Source organism: Vigna unguiculata, chromosome 4, assembly GCF_037176805.1.
Source record: "Vigna unguiculata cultivar grain cowpea cultivar isolate G323 ecotype 2 chromosome 4, ASM3717680v1, whole genome shotgun sequence".
In the NCBI taxonomy this organism is placed as follows: domain Eukaryota; kingdom Viridiplantae; phylum Streptophyta; class Magnoliopsida; order Fabales; family Fabaceae; genus Vigna; species Vigna unguiculata.
This window is the reverse complement of record NC_140795.1, coordinates 44,679,674-44,697,393: the sequence shown is the minus strand read 5'-3', so window position 1 is coordinate 44,697,393 and position 17,720 is coordinate 44,679,674. Positions and strand designations below refer to the sequence as shown.

Genomic DNA, 17,720 nt, shown 5'->3' with positions numbered 1-17,720 from the left:
GGAATCTTTCTTATGAAAAATGAGAAAATAATAAAACATTTTTTGGTCAAATCAGTGGATTGAATAAAGAAATAAAATTTTGTTTGTTATCATTTCTTTTAAAGCATCCATCTAGTCTTCCATACATGAAATTGCTCAAATTCATCTCTTTTTCCATCTTTCTTCTACTATAAACCTTGTTTTCACTTTTCATGAAGGATTATCACAAAAAAAGGATATTGTCTTAGAATGATTACCAAAAACTCTCTGAACACAAAAATAAAAAAAAATGAAGAAAAATCAACCAGACTGAAAACTCTGAATGATAGTCTAAGCAAAAATAAGACAAAAAAGTGAAAAAATAAAACAAAACAAGGGACATCCTGTCATATGAAATCAATTATTTTCCTGTGAACAAAATAAGGGACAAAATTCTGCATTCTGCATAAATCTCTAGTATTTTAGATAACTAATTTGTCTTTTTTAATCGACTGTTTCATAGCTCAAGAACAAATTAGTCTACTGTTTTATTTTTTAATCGATTGAAAGTGTACTGGTCTGCTGCTTTTACATCCTAACTTTTCAGTCTATTTAATACAATTGAAAAGAGGTTAAACTTTCAAAAAAAAAATTAAAAAGTCAATTCAACCCTCCCTTCTTGACTTAAATCACCATTTCAAAACTAACATAATATTCATATGTTGAAGGGTCGTATTTGAGCACATAGGGCTCATTGTTTATTTTCCTCGGATTTAACCTAAGTTATAAGCTTCATATATTATTCTAAGTATGTTTTTGATATTCATATGCTGAGGGATTGTATTCGAACATAGAGAGCTCATTATATATTTTCCTCGGATTCAACCTGAGGTAGAAGCTTCATATATTGTTCTAAGTATGTTTTTGATATTTGTATGTTAAGCGCTCCTTATTTCTCCTCTTCGAATTTAACTTGAGGTACGTAATGCACAAGTATCATATATTATTGTTCTAAGTTTAAATTATGTTTAATATTCATATATGTTGATGGCTTATACAAGGTACAATTACTTTATATATCTTTATATCTTTTTATCTTTGAAAGATTGCGATGCTTGGATGATAATCGATCCCTAACCTTCGATTCAAATCTAATCACTAAGAGTTCACTAGTTAACCTAGTAGATTTGATTTATTTATTTACATTTTTATTCTTGGATGAATGTTGAGTTATATTGACCATATATAAAATTTAAAGGTTTAGTTTGTCCTTAAAAAGATTGTTAAGATCAAATTATTATCCACCTTGATAGAAAATCAAAGCATTAAGGACTTACGATTAAGGACTTACGGTTAAACACTGAGACTCAAAGTTAGTTTAACTAGTTCAATTTATTCAATTAATTTCCTTATTACCAAAAAACCTTAATAAAGAATGATAACTCAGATGATAACCGAGCTTTGTTCTTGACTTATTAGATGTTATTGTAAGTTTGTATTAGATGTTATTGTAAGTTTGTATTTGATTTTACCATTTTTTTTTTCTTTGAAACATCATATGCATACGATAGATAAGTTTTTATCATTTACAGACTTATCATTTATATATCTCGTTATTTGTATTGTTTTTCTTATCATTGAAACTCATAAATTACCAATCTGACAATAAGACAAAAGAAATTCCGAATTTGATTTGGGAGACAAAAATATTCATTTAAAGCAGCTAACTTAACACAATTTAGTGATTGTTATTGACCAACTAAAACAAAATCAAAAGAATTAATTATTTTACAGGTAAAATAGATTAGGCCATAAATTTATTAAAGATAAACGCCAAATTTTCAGAAAGTGATAAACTTATTTAAGGATGGCGTGAGAAATAGTTAAAAAAAAAAGGCCAAATTTCCAATGATAAACTTATTTAAGGATGGCGTGAGAAATAGTTAAAAAAAGAAGGCGTGAGAAATAGTTAAAAAAAGGCAAGTATTTTCAAACCCATTCAAATTATTCTTCACTATGTTGTATGACATTTTTTTAATTTATTTGTTGTTTGAATTCAAATTTACGTACACGGGGAATCCAATAATCTAAGTTAGAAGAAAATTCTAAAATCTATTATTTTAAGAACAATTCTTTAAGTAAATTTGAGTCAAGTATATTTTGGTATCTAGAAACTTATATCATTTTATATCAAATCTCTCTTCAATTTCCTCTAGAAACCTATCACTATCCATGAGTAATAATATTAATTTTGTCAACAATGTAATCTGATTATGTGTCCATTTTCTTTAATGATAATAAAAATAAAAAGAATAGTTATAAATCGAAATATAAAAAAATATTATTAATTGTATAGGTGACTTTATTATTTATTTTATAGATGGTTATTTTTATTATAGATAGTTATTTAATTTAAAAAAATTGGTTATGTGTTAATAAAAAATAGTAGACATTTTTAGTTTCTTAATAAATTGAGAATATATATAACATCTAAAAGTTAAATTCAAAATAAATTAAATCTATAGCTTCTAAAAGTTAAATTCAATTTTGATGAATTAAATTAAGATGATATTATAATTCAGCTTTGCTGTAAAAAAAAAAAAAATCGATATGCTGTATTAGGATTAAAATTAAGATGTGAAAAGTTTAATTTAAATAAAATTCATTTAAAGAAAATGTTCGAGCACTTGTAGTCATACGTTTATATTAATTAATTTCAAAAACACTTGCTTTTACACACTTCATATACTGTTTACATATACGAGATATTCTATTCCCATGGATAAAGCATAGAGCTTTAATATATTGTATCAAAAGCTTACATTTTCCAATTTATATATTCGCCACACATTTATCAAAACCACAACTTTCTCTTTTATTCTTACTTTCTCTTTTATTCTTTTATAACTTGATATGTTATTTCTAATTAATTTAAAAATATAAAAAAAATGAAAAATAAGAAACTATTTAAAAAACGATACATCAAGTTATAAAAAAATTTACCAAAATTTAATTGTTTTAAAAAAATTATTTTCCATTATTAAAACACATTAATGAAAAAGTCAAATTCTTTGAACTTCACTTGGAATGACTAAACAAATTTGAAAACAACATTTAAATGTCTAAAGAACGGAATTTATTACATAAATATTTTTATCAACACAGTAACACACTAACATGACATATAACATTGCCGACTCAAAAGCATCATATACATAATACAGAAACATGAAAATAAATTATCAGTGACTCAAACATCAGACTTTCTTGCAAGAAAGAACCAGACACATTACACAGGTAGCAGACAAACAACAATAACATAAATCTAAACAAATTCACATCAAAAGCAAATATTCCTCGAAACCAATTCTTCAATTAGATGACTCCTGTAGTCTTCTTTGAGTTCCACCTTGGTTAATATGTTCCACTTCTGTCCCATAATTCGTAGTAGAGGAATCTTTCTCTGCATGCAACCACAACAAATCAGAATATTCATCATAATGCAGTAATGAGAAAGTAAAATCTGCAAAAATATCATCATAATACAGAAAACCATGTTGGAGAGATTCCTCATGAAAACAAACACTACTGATCATTACCTTGTAAGGATTGGTTCTCCACTGGATTGGTAATCAATGATCCAACCATTCCCTTAAGCTTATCAACCACACCTGTCCCTGGACTCTTCACATACATCTCTTGGTACCTTCTCTCAGTTTCTTCATCACTTCCTAACCTTCTTTTCACTTCCTCTGATTCTGTTACCTTCCATACTGGTATCTGTTGATCTAACCTTCTTTCAGGGTCATCCTCTCTCTTATGCACTGCATCAGAAATTACCTTTTTCACACCCTTGTTTTCTTCCTCAGTGACCTCCATTGGCTCTTTCTTATGCAAAGTCTCTGATATCACTTCTGAGAGAGCCCTGTCTTCAGGGGTAGGCCTCAACTTGTCCGCCAGATAGTCCCTCATAGAGACACCCTTGTCTTGTTCTACAACCACACTAGCATTTTCACCTGAAACATTGGACTTCACACCACTCTTTCCATAAACTGGACCTAGGTTCTCAGTCAGAGACTGAGCAACACTCTTTCCATATTCAGTTGGTGCAGCAGCATGCTCTCTTCTCTTCTCTTCTTGTGCTGTTGTTCTGTCACCGAAACCGAGCTTGGAAGCTACGGTGTTTTTGGCTGAGATAGCTTTATCAGCTACTGCAGAGGTTGCTAAAGAGATTGTTGATGGCTGTTCATGGCTTGTATTCTCTTGGTAATTCTTTGTTTGTGTTGTGTCTGTGTTGGCACCGTATCCAAGCTTTGAAGCTACTGTGTTCTTGGCTGAGGCAGCTTTATCAGCTATTGCAGAGGTGGCTGCGGAGACCGTTGATGGTTTTTCTTCGTGATGCTTTGCTTGAACTGTTTCAGTGTCAGCACCATACCCGAGCTTGGAAGCAACGGTGTTTTTGGCAGAGACAGCTGTGTCAGCTATGGTGTTTTTGGCAGAGACAGCTGTGTCAGATATGGCCGAGGTTGCTGAAGAGATTGCGGATGGTTTTTGTTCTTCCTGTTGAGTCGTTTCAGGACCATATCCGAGCTTTGAAGCTACGGTGTTTTTGGCAGTGACAGCTTTATCAGCTATTGCAGAGGTTGCCGCAGAGATCGTCGACGGTTTTTCTTCTTCCCGACGAGTTGTTTCAGGACCATATCCGAGCTTTGAAGCTACGGTGTTTTTGGCAGTGACAGCTTTGTCAGCTATTGCAGAGGTTGCTGCAGAGATTGTCGATGGTTTTTCTTCTTCCCGATGAGTTGTTTCAGGACCATATCCGAGTTTTGAAGCTACTGTATTTTTGGCGTTGACAGCTTTATCAGCTATTGCAGTGGTTGCTGATGAGATTGTTGATGGTTTTTCACTGCTTGTGTTCTGTTGTTGATACTTTGTTTGAGTTGTTTCGGTGTCGGCACCATATCCAAGCTTGGAAGCTACTGTGTTTTTGGCAGCGACGGCTTTATCAGCTATTGCGGCTGTAGCTAATGAGACTGTTGATGGTTCTTCGTTGCTTATGTTCTCTTGCATCTTTGCTCGAGTTGCTTCGGTCTCATTTCCGTGGCCATATCCAAGCTTTGAAGCTACAGCATTTTTAGCAGTGACGGCTGTATCAGCTATTGAAGCTGTTGCTGATGAGATTTTATCTGTGTAACTGCTATCATTTGATGGTTTCTCCATTGGTCTGTATTGGGATTCCTCCATACGTGTGGTGTTGTAGGATTGTGGGGTTCTGGTTTGAGTTGAAAATTCTGGTAGAAATTGATCGTGGCTTCCAGATGAAGGATAGTGGGTATTTTTTGCAACTGGACTAGATTGCTGTGGCAAGTTTCGGTCATGGATCGTGGTAGAAGGGTACTGATCATGGTTTACAGATGAAGGGTATTGATCATGGGTGTTGGTGTAATGGGACTGAACATTAGGTTCGGTAGAGAACTCTGGTGTAAACTGAACATGTCTTCCCGTTGAAGGGTACTGATGTTTTGTTTCATCAAATTGTTGTGACAAGTGCTGGTCATGGGTTTTGGTAGAAGGGTGTTGCAAACTAGGTTCAGTAGATGACATTGGTGTAAACTGATCATGGCTTCTAGCTGAAGGGTACGGAGTTTTTGTAGGACTGAATTGTTGAGGCAAGTGTTGGTCATCGATTTTGGTCGAAGGGTGCTGAATATGAGGCCCGGTAGAAGACACCGGTGTGAACTGATCATGGCTTCCAGATGAAGGGTACTGAGATTTTGTAGGATTGAATTGTTGAGGCAAGTGTTGGTCATGGATTTTGGTCGAAGGGTGCTGAATATTAGGTCCGGTAGAAGACACTGGTGTGAACTGATCATGGCTTCCAGATGAAGGGTATTGAGTTTTTGTAGCACTGAATTGTTGAGGCAAGTGCTGGTCATGGAATTTGGTCGAAGGGTGCTGATTATTCGGTCCGGTAGAAGACACTGGTGCGAACTGATCATGGCTTCCAGATGAAGGGTATTGTGGTTTTGTAGCACTGGATTGTTGTGGCAAGTGCTGGTCATGGAAATTGGTAGAAGGGTGTTGAATATTAGGTCCAGTAGATGACACCGGTGTAAACTGATCATGGCTTCCAGATGAAGGGTATTGTGTTTTGGTAGCACTGGATTGTTGTGGCAAGTGCTGGTCATGGAAATTGGTAGAAGGGTGTTGAATATTAGGTCCAGTAGATGACACCAGTGTAAACTGATCATGGCTTCCAGATGAAGGGTATTGTGCTTTGGTAGCACTTGAGTGTTGTGGCAAGTGCTGGTCATGGAAATTGGTAGAAGGGTGTTGAATATTAGTTCCAGTAGTAGATGACACTGGTGAAAACTGGTCATGGCTTCCAGATGAAGGGTACTGAGTTTTTGTAGTACTGAATTGTTGAGGCAAGTGTTGGTCATGGATTTTGGTCGAAGGGTGTTGAATATTAGGAGAAGACACTGGTGTAAACTGATCATGGCTTCCAGAGGAAGGGTAATGAGTTTTTGTAGTACTAGATTGTTGTGGCAAGTGTTGTCCATGGAATTTGGTAGAAGGGTGCTGAATATTATGTCCAGTAGATGACACCGGTGTAAACTGATCATGACTTCCAGATGAAGGGTATGGAGTTTTTGTAGCACTGGATTGTTGTGGCAAGAATTGGTCATGGCTTTGAGCTTCAGGGTAGTGAGTCTTGGTTGGTGTGGACAACTCTGGTGTAAAATGTCCATGGCTTTTGGGGTATTCGGTTTTAACTTCACCAGAAAGTTCTGGGAAGTATTGGCCACGGCTCTGAGTAGATGGGTAATTGGTTGCACTAGACAGCTGTGGTGCAATATGAGAGTGGCTTCCAGCAGAAGGGTGGTGGTGAGTTTCAGGAACAGTTGGAAAGAGGTTTGGTTGTTCTTGGTTTGGCTCATAAAGAATAGTCATCCTGGAGAAAGTTTTGTCTGGGGTAATGTCAATTTCTGCTCCACCTGTTATAGCCATCAGATCAGACACAATAAAAAAAATGGCATGACATAGATTACAATCAAATCAAGGCATGTGAAGATGCTTAATCTCATGGCACACAAATATAGTTCATGTTAAATCTTGGTTCAACTTACCTGCCCCAGTTGGATCTTTGACTTTTGTTTGATGATTTGGTGGAGAATGAGCTTGAGGTGCACTTCGTGGAGCATGAGGATCTTCCTCCAAGTGAATTTGTCCCTCCAAATTGACCTTAGTATGCACTACTTTATGTACCTCAACAAATGCCATAGTAGGCTCAGTGGCTCCGCTTTGATTAACTCCAGTAGTTGGAGAAACAACCACTACTCTTGGATCCTGATGAGGTTCTCCTCCCATAACTGCTATACCTCCTAAATTAACTCCAATAGCTTCTGCACCTCTAACAGCTGCACTATCGTAAACTGCAGAACAATCATGTAAACTATTATCTAACGCAAGTTCTCATTAAAAGGCTTCAATCTTCTTCAAAAATACTAAATTCTCAGATCTTATCTTAAAACTTGTTGGTACTAAATAAAATTGTTCGAAAGGTATATAAACTACCTAATGAGGGAGTTTTCATTACGATGATTAATTCAAATGTGCTAGAAAAGAACTTACTCGGTGCTCCATGGACTGGGTCTACATCTTCGTCATCTTCTTCATCCAAGTCATGATCATCAGGGATATGCTGATCTTCATAGTGATACTCGTGGCCACGTTCATGGTCATGATGACCATGCTTTGTGATGCTATCCTTAATTTTCTTGGCCTTTTGTTTTACTTTCTTCAGAACCGTCTTCTTCTCATGGTTGTGTTCATCCCCATGTGCCGCCACTACACCCAAAATTTGAAGCAAAAACCGAAGAAACTTCAATACAGAAAGTAATATCAAAGGTTAATCAAATCAAACTTTCAAATTCCAAATAAATGAACTTTGTACCTCCTTGTGACCCAATATTTTGAGGATTACGGTGGTGTTGATCGTACTTGTGCCCCTGAGTTTGAACTGCTCTTGAATCCATTTTTGAATATAACTTCTTCTGGTGTACTCGGTGAGGAATGTTTCATGACAAAGGTTTGTAATAACAAAGCTTTATAAAGAAGAACATATGAAGCTGTGTTTTGCCACCTTTGCATGGCTGTGGCATCTCCAAACTGGAGACACGTGTGACATAACCGACACCCTTTTGTCACCTGACACGTGTAGAGCAACTTTAGACACGTGGCTCGTTCTCATACACCGCGAGAGGTTTTGAAGTAGGAACAAACCGTTTTAGATAATAGATAAATGATACTACAGTTGTGTCAATATAATGATTATTTTACATAGAACACTTGACAGTACATGAAAGTTCAAGTTGTTTCATTTCTCTTTTCGATAACTCGCTGAGGTGACACGAACGGTATTGGCCTATTACTTGGATATGAAGCATAGGAAGAATGAATACAAAAGTGAAAAATGCATAAAGATTAAACTTGTGGTTATCTGTTAATATTACTTTTATGTAATGTGAGAACCATTTTTATTTAAATGTTCAACTACTCTATAAACTTAACTTACATAATCAATATAGAATTTACATTATTATTATTATTATATTATTATTATTATTATTATTATAAAGATAAAGATAAATTTATACAGATATACGCACCGATACAAAAAGTACACTTCTATGTAATTTTTTAATTAAAGTTTTTAAAATAATAATTTATCCTATTTTATGTGTTGTTTCACATGATTGTGTTACGCGAGAACAAAATGGGAGAGAAGGAAAACCTCTACGTAGATATATTGGAAGAGATAGAAGAAGGATATATATTTATATTTTGATTTTAAAGTTTTATTTTGAAGTGATATAAACATAATTGATTATCTATGAAGAGACAAGTTTATTTTGAAATTTTGTTAATGTAAATATTAGTAGTAATATATGTTGCATTAATAAATAAAAAATATTTTTTTTTAATAAAATAGTAACTAAGCAACTTTTTCCAATTTAAAATAATTAATATTTTACTTTAAAAATTCAATCTTTGAAAAAGTACTTTTTTAAGTTTTAATTGAAATTAGTTTTATTGAAAAACTAGTACCACGGGTCTTTTGTTGTTGTTGTTTTTCTTATTTGGATTAATTTTTTTTAATAATTATTGTTATATTTAAATAAATTATTTGTTTATATAATTATATTTTAATATTATATAATTAATATAAAACAATATTGTTACATGGTTATAATTTACGATTATAGTTTTGAGTTATATATTATATTAAAATAAAATATGTATGCAAAATCGTTGTTAAAATAAAATGTAGATAGATTGTGTAATATGGTCCCGTACAATACAAGATGACATTTGTTAAAATTTTTAAATAAAAACACATGTAGAAATAAATACATGTATATTATATTAAAATTAAATGTGTATGTATTGTTGTTAAAGTAGAATGTATACATATTATGTAATATGGTCCAGTACAGTATAAATACATCATAAAACTGTAATTAAGAAAGTAACTGCCAAATACAAAGTTAAAGCTAAAAGTTTAACTCATCTCAATTCAGAGTGACGACTTAAACTAATAATAATAATAATAATGTTAATATCAATGTTAATCCTAATAATAATAATAATAATAATAATAATAATAATAATAATAATAATAATAATAAAATAATGTTAATGTTAATGTCAATGTTAAGGTTAATAATAATAATAGTACTAACATTATTGCTATCAATAATAATAATCTCAATAATAATAATGTTACTAATACTACTACTAATATTAATTCAAATAATATATAATTATTTATTAAATATGCACGTAATCGAAATATGGTCCCGTAGAAAATAAAAACAATATGAGATTGATGTTAATATTTATAAATAAAAACATATATAGATATCAACAAACACACATAAAACTTTTGAAATATATTTATATATAAAATTAAAGATATTATTATTATTTTAGATAAAAAATGTTAAGATTAAAAAATAACATTTGAATCGATAGTTAAATATTAAAATATTTAAAATTAAATACAAAACTACCACTATAAAATGTAATAAAAATTATTAAAAAGTAATTAAACATAAAAAAACAACTACCAAAGTAACACATTAATAAAAATTACTAAAGTCCATTTAAATAAAATAATATATATCACAGTAAAAAATTATTAAAAAGTAGTGGATATGGATTTAGAATTAGTGTTTAAATATATTTGAAGGTATTATATATTAAAAAATAAACTTCAAATTAAAATTAAAATATAAAATAATTTGTTATTTTTAAATAAATACAAAATGTAATTGATGTTAAAATTTTAAATCAAAACACATGTAGATATAACGTATGTATATATTATATTAAAATGAAATGTGTATGTATGGATCATTATTTAAGTAATATGTATGTATATCGTGTAATATGGTCTCGTACAAAATAAATATAAATAAAATTGATGTTAAAATTTTTAAATAAAAACATAATGTATATTATATTAAAATGTGTATGGACAGGTCGTTATTAGAGGAAGATGTAGATATATTGTATAATAGGGTCTCGTACAAAATAAATACAACATGAATGGAGGTTAAATTTTTTAAATAGAAACAAATATAAATTAAACACATGTATATTATATTAAAATGAAATGCAGATGCACGATTATTATTAGAGTAAAATGTACGCATATTGTATAATGTGATCCTATGCACTTGTTTTTATTTTTTATTTTTTAATTTGTATTAAAAACTTAATACAATTATTATTAAATTAAATAAGTTATTTACTTATATGATTTTATAATTATAAATATAATATTTAAATAAAGAGTTGACTTGAATCAAATAAATAATTATTGATATTTTTTTATAACAAATTAAGTAAAATTAATAATTATTTTAATATTGAATTTTTATGTTAAAGTAATAGATTTATAAACAATACAATTGGCAAGGAGCAGTAGTAATAATTTTTTATTATTACTATTTTAATACTAATAATAAAATTAAAAATATGAATTTATTATTTTGATGATAGCATGTAATACCTGCATGTATTATATTAATTAAAAAATAACCTCGCACTGACTATGTGTACCCGTCACAACAGTAAAATCAATTGATTTGGCTAAACTAAAATTCTATTTTACATTAAAAACAAATTTTAAAAATACTAAATATTTGTCAATTATATCGATAATTGCATAAAATACATTATACTATTAATATCTTGTAAAAACCATACATATATATATATATATATATATACATATATATATATATACATATATATATATATATATATATATATATATATATATATATATATATATATATATATATATATATATATATCAGACTTGCTTTATGCTGTTAGAAGTAGGAACATTTTTTTTTCTATAAATTTCTATTCCATTTTTCATTAAAAGTTAAAGGTTATTAAATAAAATAAAAGATGCATATCGATCACTTAGGGCTACAAATACCATCACACATTAAAATTTTACTCCACCATTACATCAACCGAAGTTTCAGCAGTATGAACATCAAACTTTCCTTTGTTCTTACTGTACAATATTATCACAAATATTAAAGTTAATATACACATGTTTTATTAAAAACAATTTTAAGGTTAATTCTTAAAATATCCACAAAGTTATACAATTTTGTTGTATAGTTACATTAATTGATAAGCTTTTATGTGTTCAAGAAATTCTCTCCTAAAAGTTAGCAGTTAAAAGATCAAGCTATTTGTGTAGTCAACTGAGTATATAATATTATTCAATATGAGGCTTAGGTACTCCATAATACCCTAGCCTCTATCAAGCACATATCTAATATTACTCGTATCTATTTATAAGTTCAAGGACCTAGATTTAAAGTGTAGTTGGACTTGTTTAAATATTTCAAAGAAATGGGACTAACAAATTAAGTTAAGCTTCATTCCATGATCTTGCAAGAATTTTTGAAATGGATCTTAACAAATTAATCAAATGAGTTTGCCAATTTTTCATCTGTAAATTTTTGAAGCACACTTGGTGGTTAATCATAAGGAACCACTTCTCTTAAAACAATGTTAAATCTGAAAATGGTGTTGGTTTTAATTTGTGATGCGATTTCACTAAAAAATTAGGAACTGGTACCATAAATTAACTACTTTGACATCAAACTTCCTATACCAACCCATGATTTTGCAACCATTGCTTTTATCGGAAAATAAAATTGCCCTCTTTAAAATAAATTCAACTCCATAACTCTGCAATGTTCAACAAATAAAATATAAAATGAAATAGTTAAAAAGACATTAATAATCTTTTACTCATTTCAGAGAAATTTTAGTTCGTATAAAAAAATTTCAAAGCTCAGATAATTGTCTCTAAATAATACCAAGGAAACTATTAACATCAAATGTATACATGTGTGAAAGGAAACAAAATAATGTCTATTGCGTTGCTACTTGACAACACAAAAATTCAATAAAAAACTTATGACATGATTTTACACCAGACATTTCATACCACACGCTAAAATTAAACTTAAGGTTAGAAATCTACAAACTTTAAAGCATTTCATAGGCAAAATTGTACTTCACAATTAAGAACCATCTACATGCACACAACTGTTCTAGTTAGCATGCTCAATATTTTCCATCTTAAAATTTGATTATTCCAACATCCCAAATTTGTATAAAGTTTAAAAACTCAAGGGATACATTGGTAGCATTACAGGGATCCAAATTCATATCATTGGTAGCATTATAGGATACATTGGCCCAAACACATTTTTTGCTCATCCTTAAAACTTCAGTAGACTATCTATCAAAGGCACAAAAAAAAAAAGAGAGTAGAAAAAGTAGTACAACCTATAGGACATATTGCAATTTCATTATCGAATTCTGGAACATACTTGAATATATATGATGACAGAAGAAAATGAAGTAAGACTAAGAAGCAAACACAAACATATCCATAGATAAGATGATCAAATCCACAAAATCAATTTCAAAATCACAAACATTCTCTAAGGACATGGGAATAACACCTATAGTTGTTGAGCTAGCCTGCAAATATTTTAATTAGCAAACATAATTACTTCATCAAATTCCAATAATTAGTTCGTAATATATAAGGTCATTCTATGATTATTTTAATATAACCCAATTCTTTATAATAATAATTAGGCAATCCTCATCATAGTAACTCAAGAAAGGTCACAATGATCACAACTTTGCTATACTTTCCCTGATATTTTATCAAAGGCAGAATCCAACATGAATGGATAATTATGATGATTTCGGTGTATTATGGTAAAAATTTATATTCATAGTTTTTTTATGCATGTACAGTAAAACCCAACGGTGATGTCTATGTAAAATATTCATATTATTTGATGGAATTAGACTTATTATGAAGCGGATTAGGGATTAATACTCTGTATCAGGAATTAGAAGAATTATCTTTCAATCTTTTGACTTGGGATTGGGACCCACCAATGTCTCCATTGTCTTTATGAATTGAATGATAAAAACGAAGAACTAACCCTTCACTCTTCTAAAACAACAAAACAATATTGTGCATCTTCGACAATCAAAATTTTTATACTAAATCACATCATTAGTCATTAAAAAAGACAAAGAAAATCAAATATGAAAACTATTATAATTATCTGATAGCTATATCACTACTAACAGGTATTTTATCAGAATAACAATTGATTAAGTAACTTAGGAACATTCAAAATTACAATGAACTGAATGAACAACAACTACTAAAAGAAACATGCACATAACCCAACTCATTATTCATTTTTGAAAAGTTAGACTTATTCTTTGTGTGCATGTTGCAGCCTCTTTCTCTTAACATCCAAACACTGATTTGATATATCAGACCTCATGCAACCACCTTGATCTATTTAGTATAAGAAATTATAGTCAAAGTTAAACTCCTAATTTAAATATCAACAAATAGCTACACTTAGTCATTTACCTAGTTTATATATTTAGTTAAATTCAGTTCTATGATTGATTGAGATCATATTTATTGGGCAAGAATAAAGTTTTCTTTTAAATTCACTAAAAAAACAATACAACCGCTTCCGTAACAGCTATGCCAATCCATTCAATGAAGGGTGGGGTTAAATGCTTACCTAACTTGGTTCCGATGAGAATTATTGGAACACCAGGGGCATGGGCGTAATGCCTTGGTTCAGGGATCCACTGACATAAGAAATAAAAAGAACAACTTCATCATTTATACCATAATAAATGCACAAGTTGATTTAAATGGAAATCATTTTGACTAAATTTTTCACATGAAAGAAAAGAAACAAACATTCTTAGCAATATTTTCAAGACATTAGATGTCCATAAATAGCATAGCCTACCTGTAACACCCTCTATTTTATATTAATTATATTTAATTTTCTTGTTTAAATATATAGTATGAAGTAATTTTATGATTTCATAAGTAAAGGGCTTTATACAATGTAAAAGATGTTATCTTTTGGGTGTTAACTACTACTTATTTTGAGTTGTGTAAGTAAAATTGTGATTAAGGCTTCATTAACCATTGGATTAGGCTGAAATTTTTATAGAGCATTCTTAAAATATAGTTCTTCAATATGAACGGTTAGATTTTGAATTGGAGGTGTATGCAAAGAGCAGTTACTTCCGCACTTTAGAGTAAAAGTAAGGTCTCCAGCTGCTGTCAATTCTGAGTTACCTTAGTAAATATTTTATTTCCGCTTTGTTAACCGTTGGATCAAGATGAAATTTTTATACAGAAATAAAGAATAAAAAGGACTGTATGGATAGTACAGAGATACACTGGGTATAGAGTCCAGAGAAAGGACTGTATGGATAGTACAGAGATACACTGGGTATAGAGTCCAGAGAAAGGTCTGATAGACCTAGGAGAATCGAGGGTGGTGATATAGATACCCTGGATTGACGTATACAATTTGCCGGGTATTCGAAAATTCACAGGCCTCACACTCTATTCTCGACCGTCCTCTTGACTATACTTTAAGACCAGGAAGGTGGAATAACGTACACGTTGTATCCGTGAGAACGTTTAGCCTGCTGGCACTATCCATATTGGCATAAGACCATTATGATTCGGAAAAAAATCTAATGGCAGTGTTTGGGACCCAAAGTATATAAAGAAATAATATGAGATGAATATACTGATGAGTTGAAACTCAGAATTATACAAATATGATTATTAAAAGATTGATAATGAGGATTTTGATATCCTAAATTTAAAACATACGGAAATGATTATTTTATTGATTAATTTGATTTTGATATTTTTGGCATGGTTAGTTATGACATTATGGAGATTTAAACTTTTGTGAAAATGTTTCATTCAATTGAAAGTTTATTCAAATGACCATACTTTGAAATGTTATGATGAAGTTTTGGAGTTAAGGGAAAGACTCACCCTTACTTTCTTTATTTTTCAGAGGAAGAAATTGGAGACCTAACATGTAACAATGAGATTGTTTAGCCTAACTTTTCTTGTAACCTTGGATTATGTTAAAGCTACAACTGATATGGTGTAACTTGTTTGTGATGTATTTCAAACTAAAAGTACCTTTAGTTGGTTGTAAAAGTATAAACAAACATATGTTACAAACACTTATATGTATGTTAACATTTTATTCGCATAAATATCATGTATGTCTAACAGATGATACATTCGAGTGATGTATTATTATTATTTTTTTGTTTGGTATTTATTAATTGAATACAAATAAATTTTTTCTTAAGTAAATGATACATTAGACAAGTAAAGAACATCTAGTAGCACCGAATTCTAGTTGGGGTGTTAGATTAGTGGTATCAGAGCAGTTCATTCCAAGAGGACTGGGTAGGGACTAAGTTTGCTTGTGATCTGTGTTTCTAGATTCTTTAGGAAATAAGAATGTAGAATATTGTTGTAAAACCTACTTGTTAATCTAAGTAGGAACTATATGATTTATTTATTGAAAATATGTTTTCTTATAAATGGTAAGTAAGTATGGTATTAGGTTGGTCTGAAGAACGCAAAGTTACATAAGCAACATATATGCCGACTGGGGAGACAGAGGATTGGTGAAGGTGTTATCCAAACAAAATTACCACATGGAAAAAGAATAATACCGTGAATATAATGTACAAGTATGAAGATAATTTTAAGTTAAGGTAAGTAGTTTCATGTTTTTGTTACAAATAGAGGTTGATAATGAGAGCTAGATAAATGGTATGTTAATAAGTAGAAATTTACAAATGGCTTTCAACACATAAACACAAAAAATATTACCTTTTGTTCAATCCACAATAATAATCTGTAAAACTAATTGTATGAACAAATTTGGAGTACCCAGTTAGCGCTTTCAACACATAAACACAAAATGAAGGAAAATTAGAGAACAAAGGAAAAAGGTAATCAATAAAAAAGGAAAAGGAGAAGAACCTATCGTGATTGGAGAGTCATAGAAAAACCTTGAGGATATGTAAAAGCATAACTTTGAAAAAACCCTAAAAATTAAAAAAAAACAACGTATTAAAGCATAAATAAGTAAACTATATAGAAAAAAATAAAAAAAACACGTTACCTTTTGTTCAATCCACAATAATAATCTGTAAAACTAATTGTATGAACAAGTTTGGAGTACCGATTAGCACTTTCAACACATAAACACAAAATGAAGGAAAATTAAAGAACAAAGGAAAAATGTAATCAATAGAAAAGGAAAAGGAGAAGAACCTATTGTGGTTGGAGAGTCATAGAAAAACCTTAAGGATATGTAAAAGCATAACTTTGAAAAAACCCTAAAAATTAAAAACAACGAATTAAAGCATAAATAAATAAACTATATAAAAAAAATTAAAAAAAAAACACGTTACCTTTTGTTCAATCTACAATAATAATCTGTAAAACAAATTTGGAGTACTAGTTAGCGCTTTAACACAAACACAAAATAAAGGGAAATTAGAGAACAAAGAAAAAAGGTAATCAATAGAAAAGGAAAAGGAAAAGGAGAAGAACCTACTGTGGTTGGAGAGTCATAGAAAAAACTTGACGAACGAAGTAATGAAGTCCAAAACCATTTCAACCTCGACGAATAAAGCTTCTATATTCAGTCCTGCACCATAAAAACTCATCAGAAGAATAAAAAATATGTAAAAGCATAACTTTGAAAACACCCTAAAGATTAAAAAAGAATGGATTAAAGCATAAATAAGTAAACTATACAAAAAACAATTAAAAAATAAAAAAATGTTACATTTTGTTCAATCCATAATAATAATTTGTAAAACTAATTGTATGAACAAATTTGGAGTACCCAGTTAGCGCTTTCAACACATAAACACAAAATGAAGGGAAATTAGAGAACAAAGGAAGAAGGTAATCAATAGAAAAGGAAAAGGAGAAGTACCTACCGTGGTTGGAGAGTCATAGAAAAAGCTTGAGGTACAGAATAATGAAGGTGTTGTAATCCAAAACCATGTCAACTTCGACGAATGAAACCCTCATTTATGTTTTAGGGTGAGGAATGGAGAAGGGAGGGTTTGAAGAGTTTTTGACAGAGACGAAAAATTAAGAGAATGGGTTGTGAGATAAAAGACTAATTTTTGGAATGAGTTGCAACGGGACTGAGATATGAGAGAGGAAAGAATGCCATACTAATGAAATTGCAGGAAAGAAGAAGAAGTAAGATCCATATGCAGAGGACGGAACCACCTAC

General features: G+C 30.5%; 1 protein-coding gene and 1 long non-coding RNA gene across 2 annotated transcripts; both read right to left on the bottom strand.

Annotated features, from left to right (window-relative positions):
- Positions 1 to 3,093: 3,093 nt before the first annotated feature.
- On the bottom strand, positions 3,094 to 8,070 carry LOC114181060 (uncharacterized). The gene is made up of 5 exons (XM_028067383.2): positions 7,916 to 8,070; positions 7,594 to 7,809; positions 7,089 to 7,394; positions 3,558 to 6,956; positions 3,094 to 3,421 (listed from the first exon to the last, which is right to left on the bottom strand). Exons 1-5 carry the CDS (start codon positions 7,995 to 7,997, stop codon positions 3,330 to 3,332), a joined length of 4,095 nt encoding a protein of 1,364 aa, XP_027923184.1. The 5' UTR covers positions 7,998 to 8,070; the 3' UTR covers positions 3,094 to 3,329.
- Positions 8,071 to 11,952: 3,882 nt separating this feature from the next.
- On the bottom strand, positions 11,953 to 14,669 carry LOC146887278 (uncharacterized). Its single transcript, XR_014994499.1, has 2 exons — positions 14,136 to 14,669; positions 11,953 to 12,246 (listed from the first exon to the last, which is right to left on the bottom strand). It is a non-coding gene; the product is annotated as an uncharacterized LOC146887278 (long non-coding RNA).
- Between the last annotated feature and the right edge of the window lie 3,051 nt (positions 14,670 to 17,720).